Raw genomic sequence first — 11644 nt, forward strand, 5'->3', positions numbered from 1 at the left:
GTCCTAGCCAGTTTCATGCTTTGTGTCAGGAGGATCACACACACACATGCATCCTTTTTTGATTTTCATTTTTTCTACAGATTTGGAAGAAAAGCGGGTCCACTGGACCCCCGGCATGTCCCTTCACACCCCCCTGGCGGCGGTGCTGTTAAGGTTGATTCAGGGCAAGAGCCCTTCATGCCGCGCTCCTTCACCATCCCATGCTGGGGCTCTGGCTTGAAGTGGGAGCCAACACGGTTCTCACTGCTTTGCAGGAGACCGGCCTCCATCCGCAGCCCTTTGACAGGACCCTGCTGGACGGAGCACTGGACCCCCACCCCACCCAGGGACTGGACCCTGCGTCTCAAAGCTAAGTATAGAGACGTTATTCAGAGGGTCCTTCTGCAATGTGGGGCACTTTATTAGGGGGACAGTGTTTGACTTTGATAATGCTGCTTTTACTGTGTTTCCAGCCGGTTCCACTGTTTTTTTCTGTGTACCGCGCCGATGATGCCTGATTTTCGGCCGCATGTTTAACTCTAGGCCCCGGCTTCAGCCGCGGCCTAGTTTCGTCTCGTTCCCCTGCATGTCAGTCATGCAGGGGGACGCTGCAGCGCCGCCCAACCGCCGCTCTGCACAGGGGAGGACACTCCTTGTTGAGGAGATGATTCCCTCCCCTGTACATTTCTTAGCCCTCCGATTCCCGCTCCTGGGTTAACCCCCGCCCTCCCCCCTCACTCTAGCGCCATTTTCTCAGCGTTCTTAGTACGCTGATCGGCGCTGGCTGCTCTGCAGTGCAGAGGGAGTGAATATCTGGCTGGGGGTCCAGGCTTGGAACCTGGGGGGGCACTCACAATAGCGGCCTGACAAGTCACAACCTCTGGTTGTGCACTTTTATATACTATCAGGGCATTGTGAAGGAGTTAATTCTTTATTATAGAACCTCCTCCTCAGCAGCATGTCTCACTAGGAGCAAAGCTCCAAGGCTGTACACTACATGTTCTGCATGTAGGCTCATATTGCCTGAACCGGCACAGACCCATACTGTAATGGTTCTTAGGTGGTGGTGCCTCAGCCTGGAGTCTCCCCAGGCTGAACCCCTGTCTTGTGTTTTCTAGACATTCTAGACAGAGCCCCCCACCTCTGCAGCAGGTCTCACAGAGCGAGGCTGCAGGCTGTTTTTTATTATCCACTGCTGGTAGTCTCGTACGGCTGTACCGAGCTCATAACCGCTGTGGCCCCTCAGCTTGGAGGCTCATGCATGGTCCCTCCAGCTGCTCCGGGTTCGGTGGCTGACCCCTGGGGGAATCTCTTTTTCCAGGGGTCGGCTGTCCCGGCATCCGCTGAGCATGCAACCCCCTTCTCAGGGCGTTTTCTGCTTGCTCAGCAAAGCTCACAGACCCCGTCCTCCTGACAGGGAGACGCAGGGTCCCCTGTCCTCCCCGTCCCGCAGCTCCGATACGAGCTGACTCACTGGACGAGGAAGATGTCTCTATCAGGGGCTCGGACGCTGCTTTACGTACTTTGATCCGTCCGTAGATGACGGGGATGCGAATGATTAGATTGCGTCCATTATACTTGTATTGGACCTCCATCCGCCTGTATCAGGGGAGTATTCCCCGCTGGCAAAAAGGCATCAGTATACCTTTAACAAGACGAGGAGTGTGTTCCTTAACCACTCCAGTTTTCAGCCCGCTGCGTCCAAGCCCGCAGCCTGTCCTGCAGATCCCACAGCGGGGTTCTGCTGCCTGTCTCCCCCTCCCATCAGAGGTGGTCAAGGAGTGTACTCATTCGCCAAGCGTGGCCACTCCGGTGTCCAGACTTTCAGCCCGGATAGTTGTATCAGTGGCTGACGGCACCTCTATAAGGATCCCACGGTACATTAATTTTGTACTGGACCTCAATCCGCCGGAGTTACCTTATCTAGGTGAACACAACGTGTGTTCCTTAACCACTCCAGTTTTCAGGCCCCTGTGACCAGCCCAGGGTCCGCTCTGACAGTCGCTTCCCATGAAGCGTGATTCTGAGGACTGGGTTTCCCCCGTCCACCAATGGTGGTCAAGAGGTGGGCTCATTCACCTCAGGTGGCTCAGCCTGGACCGTTATGTCAGTGGCTGATGGCTCCTCAGAGGAGATGCATTCCCTCACAGGGACTCTATGCCCAAGACGGTTGCCTGAACTTCCAGACTTCAGTCTTTCCATCCTCTGCCAAGTCTGCCATGCTGGACACCGCACAGCGGTGGTTTTGGCTACTTTCCTCGCTATCCGCAGGTGTGGCTTCGGCAATGGAAGGCAGATGCCTCTATAGAGGTTCCTTGCTGGGCTCCCCTTTGGTGGGACCAGTCTCTTCGGAACCAACTAGATGAAATTTAGGAAGCTCTCGGCGACGAGAGTTCTTCCTTGCCAGGCAGGAATCAGTTGAGGTTTCGGTGGTTTCCGTTCCTCCTTCTGATCGTCCTCTAGCTCGGCCTTAGTTCATAGAACCAAATGGCTTGAAGCTGCGTCTTCAGAAGACCGCAGGAGATGCTACCACGGAGTCAGCTTCCTCCGAGCTATCTGGCCACGCCAACCACCTCCTTGGTCGGTGGCAGGCTCTCTCCACTTGGCGACGTATGGTTCTACCACGTCTCCGTTCAGTGGGGGCGAGTTTATATCTCCCATGGCTACAGGATGGAATTCTGTCCACCCGCCAAACAGATTTTTTCTGTCAACTCCTCCCGGCTCCAAGGCCGCCGCCTTCTCACAGGCCGTGGCATTTCTTGCAGGCCAACGGAGTAAATGTTCCGGTTCCCGACTGGGAACGGTTCTGAGATTTTTGCTTAAATCTATTTCTAGTCCCCGAAGAGGGCGGTGCCTTCCGACCTGGATCTTTAGCTTTTCAAGCATGGTCAGGTGTGGCGTTTTCACATGGAGTCTCGGTCTTGTTCCGTGTGTTTTTCACCGGATCAATCAAGAACCCAAGGAGATTCCCTAGCAGCCATCGGCATCAGGGATGCCTTTCGGCAAGGGTCAATCGCAGTTTCACACCAGCGTTGACTACGTTTTGCCATCGGAGTGGTCCAATTCGTGGCTCTTCCCTTGGGGTTAGCCACGGCCCCTCGAGTATTCTCCTTGGGGCTGCTGTGATTAGGGTCCTGCACCCCTAGGGATTGGCAGTGATCGTTTGCCCTGGACGGTTTTCTTCTCGGGGTTTCATCCAGTGCAGACTCTTAGTAGAGTACTTCGCTTACTCTCGCCACTCTAATCTATTCGGGTGGCTTGTCATTCTGTCCAGGTCCACTCTGACTTCGCACCAGAGGTTTTCAGGGACGCAATTCGAGACTCTGTCGGCACTTGTGAAGCTGCTCTTAGTCGATCAGTAGTCCCTCCGCTGGCGGTCGACGTCGTTCTATCAGACACCAAATAAGGTGCTGGTCAGACGGTGGCGTCAATGGAAGCGATTCCTTGCCCAGTTTCTCCTGCGTCCTCTGAGACTGGAGGGTTTCCGCTGTACACGCGACCTCCCTCCTTCTCGGAGTGGTGGCTTCGCCACTGACCAGGGGCTCGTTGCAGTGGTGGTTTCGGCCACTCTGTCTCAGGGATGCTCCTTCCTGGCCCCGTCCCGGGTGATCCTCACCAGGGTGCTGGTCTTTCCGCCTTGGGAGCAGTATATCTCCACCGTGGAGCGCAGGGCGCTTGGACTCTGTCCGAATCAGCCCTCTGGTTCAATGTGCTGGAAATCAGAGCTGTATTTCTAGCTCTCTAAGCCTTCACCATCTGTTGGCGGCTAGGCACATTCGAGTCCAGTCGGACAACGTGACAGCGTTTTCCTACATCAACTTCCAGGGCGGGACATTCAGCCGTCTGGCAATCTTGGCGGCTCATCATTCTTCAGTGGACAAGGGACTCCTAGTCCACCATATCCGCAGCCCACATCCTAGATGTGAAAACTGCGAGGCAGACTATTTCAGCTGTCCAACCGTGGTCCACAATCCTCAGGTTTTGCGGTAGGCACACTGGTTCATGTTTGATCCCAGCTTCGTCTCTACCTCTTGCCCAGAGTCCTGCGCAAGATCAGTTAAGGGGGCCGTCGGGTCATTCTCATTCTCCAGACTGACCCAGGCAGGCTTGCTACCCTGACCTGCTCCTTCTGTCCGTTGGGTTGCCATGGCATCTTCCGGACCGTTCAGACCTTTTCTCAAAAGGGTCCGTTTTTTCCGTCAGAATTCTGGATTCTCAGATTGACGGCGTAGCTCTTGAGTCCTGGATCTTGGCGACTTCTGGTATCCTTCCTGAAGTCATCTCCGCTATGACTCGAGCTTCAAAGTGTCCTTTGACCTTTTTAGCTTTGCCGACCCTCCTGTCTCTTTCACAGTCCGGTTTACAGCTAGGACTATCCCTCATTAAGGGACAGGTCTCGGCTCTGTCAGTATGTGCCAGCGGCGTATCGTCCGGCTGGCTCCGGTGCGCTCCTTTCAGGGCGCATCTCACATTATTCTGCCTTTCCTGCGGCCTATGGAGCCCTGGGACCTTAATCCGGTCCTCTCGGTTCCCGGAAACCCCCCTTTGCGCCTCTTAGGTAGGTTTCTTTGTTTCATCTTTCACAGAAAGTAGTCTTCTAGTGGCTATAATTTCCCGCCAGAGAGTTCTGGCTGTACTCTCTCGGAGTCACCCCCTTCTTGGCCTTTTGCATCAAGACAAGGTGGTCTCCGTCCGACTCCGGACTTTTTTCCCTGAGGTGGTTACTGCTTCCACCTTATCCGGGGCAATTTTCCTGCCTTCCTTTTGTCCGGCTCCTGTTCATCGCTTGAGAAAGCGTTGCATATCCTGGATCTGGTGCGGGCGCTCCGGATCTATGTGTCTTGCACCGCCGTTATTAGGCAGTGCACCTCTCTCTGGTGCTGACCGCTAGTCAGCGTAGCGGTCTCTCGGCATCTAAGCCGACCCTGGTTCGTTGGCTTAGGTCGGCCATTTCCGAGGCCCAACAAGTGTACTCAAGTGCCTTCCCCGCCGGGGATCAGAGCACATTTGATCAGACCTGTCGGTGCCTTTTGGGCTTTCAGGCTCCAGGCTACGGCTCAGTAGGTCTGTCAGACTGCAGCTCGAATTAGTCTGCATACTTTTTTCGAAGCTCTATCCAAGGCATGCTTATGCTTTGGCAGACGCGGGCTTAGGCAGACGCATCTTTCAGGCGTCTGTCGCCCATTTGTGAAGTTAGGTTTTGCCTGCTTCTCAGTTGTCTGTTTATTCCCACCCATGGACTGCTTTGGAACGTCCCATGGTCTGGGTCTCCCATAGGAACGATAAAGAAAAAGAGAATTTTGTTTACTTACCGTAAATTCTTTTTCTTATAGTTCCGTCATGGGAGACCCAGCACCCTCCCTATTGCCTGTTGGCAGGTTTCTTGTTCCGGTGTCTTCACCGGCTGTTATTGTTGTAGAGAGAGGTTCCGGTTCTTCCGGTTTTTACTCTGTCTCTTCTTGTGGGTAGATGTCCTCCTTCAGCTTTTGCACTAAACTGGCTAGGACTGGCTAGCAGGGGATGTATATACTGGGAGGGAGGAGCTACACGTTTTGAGTGTAGTAACTTTGTGTGTCCTCCGGAGGCAGTAGCTATACACCCATGGTCTGGGTCTCCCATGACGGAACTATAAGAAAAAGAATTTACGGTAAGTAAACAAAATTCTCTTTTTTTTACGCTATATTCCCCTTCTCCAACAGGATCCGGAGTTAGCTCAAATATTATCCAATGGGGTCAATGTCGTGGCCAGGAAGGCCAAAACTATAGGCAATATGATATCTCCTAGTCTTTTCATTTCTCAAAATAAAACAGAGACCTGGCTTAGTACAAAAGGCTCCCACAAGTGCGCTTTGCCACGATGCGGACTTTGTAAATTTATGAGAAAAACGCTGTCTTTTCCAGTGGGTGACATTTCCTATAACATTTCCACTTTCATAAATTGCTCTACTACATATGTTATATATAAGGCCTCTTGTACCATATGCTCGAAGGACTACATAGGCTGCACTTCCAGGCCTCTCAGAAAAAGGATATCCGAGCATACCCACATCCCACTCCCAACTCTTTCTTCGAATCCGCCGAAATATAAAAGATCTATTTCAGGTCTCACCAGACATTTTCTTGACCTTCACAACGGTGATTTTTCCACTATGAACATTGTAGGCATCGAGCAAGTCAAAAAACCTCTAAGAGGAGGCGATTGGTTTCGTGAACTTCTCTACACCGAGGCCAAATGGATATTACGGCTCGATACCCGGCATCCAAAGGGACTTAATTATCGTTCCGATCTACGCTATGTTATATGATTATTGTATATATATATGAAATATAATCATATGTTTTGGTTTTTTTTTGTTGTTTTTTTTTATTCTACCTCACCTCCAATATCAATGGCCATATGAACATTTTGTGTGATAGATATATACTGAGGAAACAATCAGAAGATATGAATATTAACACAAAAGGATAATGTGAATTCATTGGAGAATTACTCATATCTCAGAGTAGGATATAAATCTCATTAATAATTCTCATAACTGAATTCCTGGATATCCTATGTTTTATAAGTTTCTTCCATCGTACACATGTGTACACACTGTACACATGTGTACATAGAGCTCATATAGCTACACATACAAAATATAGAAATAAAAACTAAAATAAAAATATTATATTTATTTATTTTTTTATAATTCTGAATTCCTGGATATCCTATGTTTTATATTTTCTTCCATCGTACACATGTGTACACACTGCACACATGTGTACATAGAGCTCATATAGCTACACATACAAAATATAGAAATAAAAATAAAAACTAAAATAAAAATATATTTTTATTTATTTTTTTTTTTTTTCATATGTCTATAATATATAAAATCCTATACTGGAGACGATATAATATCTAGTCCACATACATGTATTTCTATTTCTATCTATCTTTTTCCTTGCCCTGCACCCACAGAGCACATGCATTTATATGCATGTGTACACATACCATCTATATAAGATATATCCACTTATTATAATATCTGCATGAACATCTTTTCATAGACCAATGAAATAATCTTTTTTGTTTCCTTAGTGAAATAATTGCTATACGAAATATATGGGTGGGTGGAATGGTGCACATATACACATGTATGCTTGCATTGACCTTATTTTGAGGTCTTTTTGTAATCTAAGAATTGTTTTTCATGAATTCCCCAGTAGATATACATACGCATATGGGGTTAAGAGAATCCAATGATATACCAACCCTCTTACTAATTTGCATGTTTTCGGGTGGACTCCCTTCCTGTTTTCCATCTTGCTCTTGTATTTCATTACTTCTTAAGGTGCTATATATATATCTCTTGCCTCCCATCCTACATGGCTTATGATTAAGGACTGTTTTTAAATTCCCCTTTTTGTGTCCGAAACGCGTCAAGCCGCACGGCAAGTCGCATGGCGATTTTGGATGATTTGTGACCCTTTTCTCTATTTTTAAACTTTTCAAATAAAGCATGAAGTTTTTTATTCATCCATATTGGTGCTGAGTCCCACTCATTTTCTATTACTTATTATATACAGTGTGTCCACCCATATCCTGTCCACTGCCATTAACTTGAGAACGGCGTCAGCTATACGCATAGAAGTGGGGTCTAGATATAGTAAAGTAGCCATGCGCTACGCAATGAAACCACCTATAGCGCCACCTGGTGGAAAACAACGGAGTTAGCATTTTGATCTTGAAAACAGAACGAGATAGAGAAAAAAAGTGAATGAAAAAATTGTAGGGAATCATCAATTCAATACGAATCACCACCTTGCATACAGAAATGCTATGATTAGAATGTGTAAAACTCACAAGGCTGCGGACGTGAAGCGATACCTCATGGACACCTTCCTACAAGTCATTGGCTGCGTGACCAGCATTCAATGTTTTGGGGGGAAGTCATGGGTTGCATATCAGAGCATTTCTGTATGCAAGGTGTCGATTCGTATTGAATTGATGATGCCCTACAACTTTGTAATTCACGTTTTTTCTTTATCTCGTTCCGTTTTCGAAATAAAAATGCTATCTCCGTTGTGTTCCACAGGTGGCGCTATAGGTGGTTTCATAGCATAGCACATGGCTACTTTACTATACCTAGACACTACTTCTATGCCTATAGCTGCCGCCGTTCTCAAGTTAATGGCAGTGGGCAGGATATGGGTGGACACACACTGTATACCTTCTGAGTGCTTTTGTGTTTGTACTTCACATTAAGGTTAGGTTCACATGTTGCATATCGCAGATCTAAACTGAAATCCGCACTGATTCTGCACCAGCAAGATGCCCATATACTCCGCTCTTATTCATATTTTTTTAAGTAGAAAACGCAATATGACATCATGTGTTTTACTCCAATCACATCCAGATCTGCGCTCTGATTGTGGGATGAATCCAACAACTTAGCTCCTCGTATTTACGTAACGCTTACTGACAAGTTTCCTGCCGCAACCAAAACATACAGTAAAAATGACGGCCGCACGTGACGGGGCTCCCCTTTACACCCTGGTAGTGAAATGTGGCTTTTTTTGACAGCCTGCAGTGTGGATTTGGCCTTTGTGGGTCTCCGGGCACAGCTGGGAATGTTTTTGGAGAGTTCAGTGACCTACGCGGATAAATACTTGCAGGAAACTGCCTTTAGGGGGGACATGAAAAGATTGCAGCGTAACAGTACCAGCGGCCACACACAGCTGCTGCGGAGACGGCGTGAGAGTGCAGCAATGGGGTCGGGACCGACCCCCTGAAAGGACAAGAATGCTACTGTTTAAAGGGGAAATTCAAAGCATATCTGTATCTAGGGGCTACTCATTTCTGAGGTCTGTATATGAATCCCTTAATATATGCATGTAAATCTTTCCCAGGATTCCCCAACCAACAAACTGCTCTACGCCAAGGAAATTCCGGAATATAGGAAGATTGTGCAGAAATATTACCGGCAGATCAAGGAGATGAGTCCCCTGAGTGAGCAGGAGATGAACGCCCACCTGGCCGAGGAATCACGGGTAAGAGACAGCCCCTTAGTATGGAGACATCAAGGGGTCCGTCAATCTAATCAACATTTTCCACCCTATTTATCTTAGAAATACCAGAATAAATTCAACACCAACGTGGCGCTGACAGAAATTTACAAATACGCCAAGAAATATCGTTCACAGGTAAGCTGCACTGAAAACCCCCCTGCTGCTACCAGCGATGTGTCCAAGGGTCCTCACCTGTCTTAACTTTCCTACCCTGTAGATTGTCAATGCCCTAGAAACCAATCCCATCACCAGACGTGGCCAGTTGCAGCACAAGTTCGAGCAAGTGATAGTCCTGATGGAGGACGATATCTACACGTGTAGCAGTGAAGCGTAGAAGGGTCAGCACGGACCCTCCTGGAAGCAAGTCTTTGGTGAGACTACCTCCAAGATGGTGGCTATCCCTGTCCCTTAAGATGTGCACTGGACTCTGCAACGAGTTATGATATGGCTCTTCAATATCCTTGGAGGGAATGTCAAGGCCCGGGCCACACAGGGACTCACCAAATTACCTAATCCCTTTTTGTACACCCACAAAACATTTCATGTTCCTACGGCTTCTTCGAAAGGCTTTTCTTCCTTTCTGCACTTCAGACGTGAAAGAAAAACAGTGTTATCTGCGAAACGCGTCAAGGCTGCAAGGGCACAACCACTGGAGTTACAAGTCCGCAATTCCCTCCACAGCAGAACTGTGACTTTTGACATTGGGCTTTTTCCTGCATCACTCTGCGAGTGCCTTATAGTTATGGATCTCAGGATACTTAAAGGGAGTGTAGTGATCTCCAAGATCTAGTGATGCCAGAAACGCGTGGAGCACAAGAGCCGACACTGTGCACACAAATCCATTCCAGCTAGATAGGAAATGAAGGCTGCACTTGATGTATACTGAGCTGGGGATGCATTATTTGGAGGGGTGTTAGGGTTGACCAGACACATTTTTTTGGTGGTGAGGGTGTATTATTGGGAGGGGTGTTAGGGTTGACCAGACACAGTTTTTTTTGGTGGTAAGGGTGCATTATTGGGAGGGGTGTTAGGGTTGACCAGACACGTTTTTTTGGTGGTGAGGGTGCATTATTGGGAGGGGTGTTAGGGTTGACCAGACACGTTTTTTTGGTGGTAAGGGTGCATTATTGGGAGGGGTGTTAGGGTTGACCAGACACGTTTTTTTGGTGGTAAGGGTGCATTATTGGGAGGGGTGTTAGGGTTGACCAGACATGTTTTTGGGTTCCATGCACTCTGTAATATCCAAGGTCTGAGCATTGTCTCCTGGTCTTTGCAAGGTTTCGTGCAATACATCCCCTTTAATTATGGCTGTTCCATGGTGCAGAATACAATCAATATACTGGATTATGTGTGATGTCCATGATGATGTCAGAGCTGAAGATATTATATATAATAAGATGGAGCAAAGTATTAAACGCCGTGAAGATCTGCAGAGCAGACATGACGGATGAGGATCGTTGACCAGCAGCCATTGTATTGGACAATGTATAAAATACATAAAGCGATGATCTAGCAGGCAATGCCCAGGGCTGGCTAGGTAAAACATAATGGAACCTCCTACTACCAATTTTGTAGAATTTGGGGTGGTCCACGGTAGTGAAAAAGTAAGTTTATATTCCCTGGTGATCATGGGGACGAAGAGCGCAGAAGATGAATGGCCTAGGTGATAGCTATGTTATGTAATTCTTCATACGCTATGACATCACTACATTTGATGATGTCACTGGTTCCATGCGGAAGCTGTCTGACAAAGGGCAAAGTCCCTCAGAATTGATTTTTAGTTGTGACATGTGCAGAGAAGGTGAAGAATCTGCAGTCACGAGACACCTGTCCTAAGAGGATTAGGAGCACGAAATAAGGAATCTTTACCAGGTTCTGAATTGAATGTGGTTGATAGTTTCTTGACAGCCAGGTTTGTGAACTCAAATGTGATATGTAGGTGAACTTTACAGCAGACTGCCCCCCCACGCAGCACAGACTTGTTTAGGTTACTCCCATGGAGCTATGTAGTGATGCCCCAACACTACATCCCATTACATGAAAGTAGAAGATACAGGAACATTCTTATATCTGCATTGCAGGACAATACATATTCTGTAAACCACGGTCTGAAAAGTGCAAGGATTTATGACTGTCCTGACGAACACCCCCACTCTCCAGAGTTATGGACGGGCGGTGGAGCCATCTCCAAAATTCAGACCTGACCCCTGTAATGCCTCCCACAGCAGAAGCCCCCACAGCTGAGGCGATTATGCACACTGTATGTAAATGTATATAGAGGAAGATCCGTTTATGTATTAAAGCTCTATGTGATCTTTGTAATAAAATATTTAAAGCCCAAGTCTTCATTTCTGATTGTCAGTCTGGTCACAGAATTCCTAGGGCTATGGAGCCTCGTCTTCCCGCTGAATCAGTGATTGCTTAGATGAATTACAGCCGTGTAAATGTATGTATTTTTATTTTTTTTTTCCTTCTCAATTTGTAAAAGATAAAATGTTAAATCTTTTCTGTTGTAGTATCTCATGAGCGTGTGCAAAATGCCCCCTTCTGAAGGGAGAGGGAGGTGGTGAGCTGTGACATCACCTGTTGTGAATGGTGGCTCCTGTATTAG

General features: G+C 47.6%; 1 protein-coding gene across 2 annotated transcripts in view; it reads left to right on the top strand.

Moving 5' to 3' along the window:
- The window catches only part of PLXND1 (plexin D1), a 174001-nt gene extending 162585 nt beyond the window's left edge, over nucleotides 1-11416 (top strand). For both annotated transcript variants that reach the window (XM_075321571.1, XM_075321572.1), the window contains exons 34-36: nucleotides 8875-9015; nucleotides 9094-9168; nucleotides 9251-11416. In XM_075321571.1, the coding sequence (XP_075177686.1) occupies nucleotides 8875-9015; nucleotides 9094-9168; nucleotides 9251-9367 (333 nt within the window). In that variant the 3' untranslated portion in view covers nucleotides 9368-11416. The remainder of the gene's footprint in view (nucleotides 1-8874; nucleotides 9016-9093; nucleotides 9169-9250) is intronic.
- Nucleotides 11417-11644: the final 228 nt, after the last annotated feature.

This window comes from Anomaloglossus baeobatrachus, chromosome 8 (assembly GCF_048569485.1).
Source record: "Anomaloglossus baeobatrachus isolate aAnoBae1 chromosome 8, aAnoBae1.hap1, whole genome shotgun sequence".
NCBI lineage: Eukaryota > Metazoa > Chordata > Amphibia > Anura > Aromobatidae > Anomaloglossus > Anomaloglossus baeobatrachus.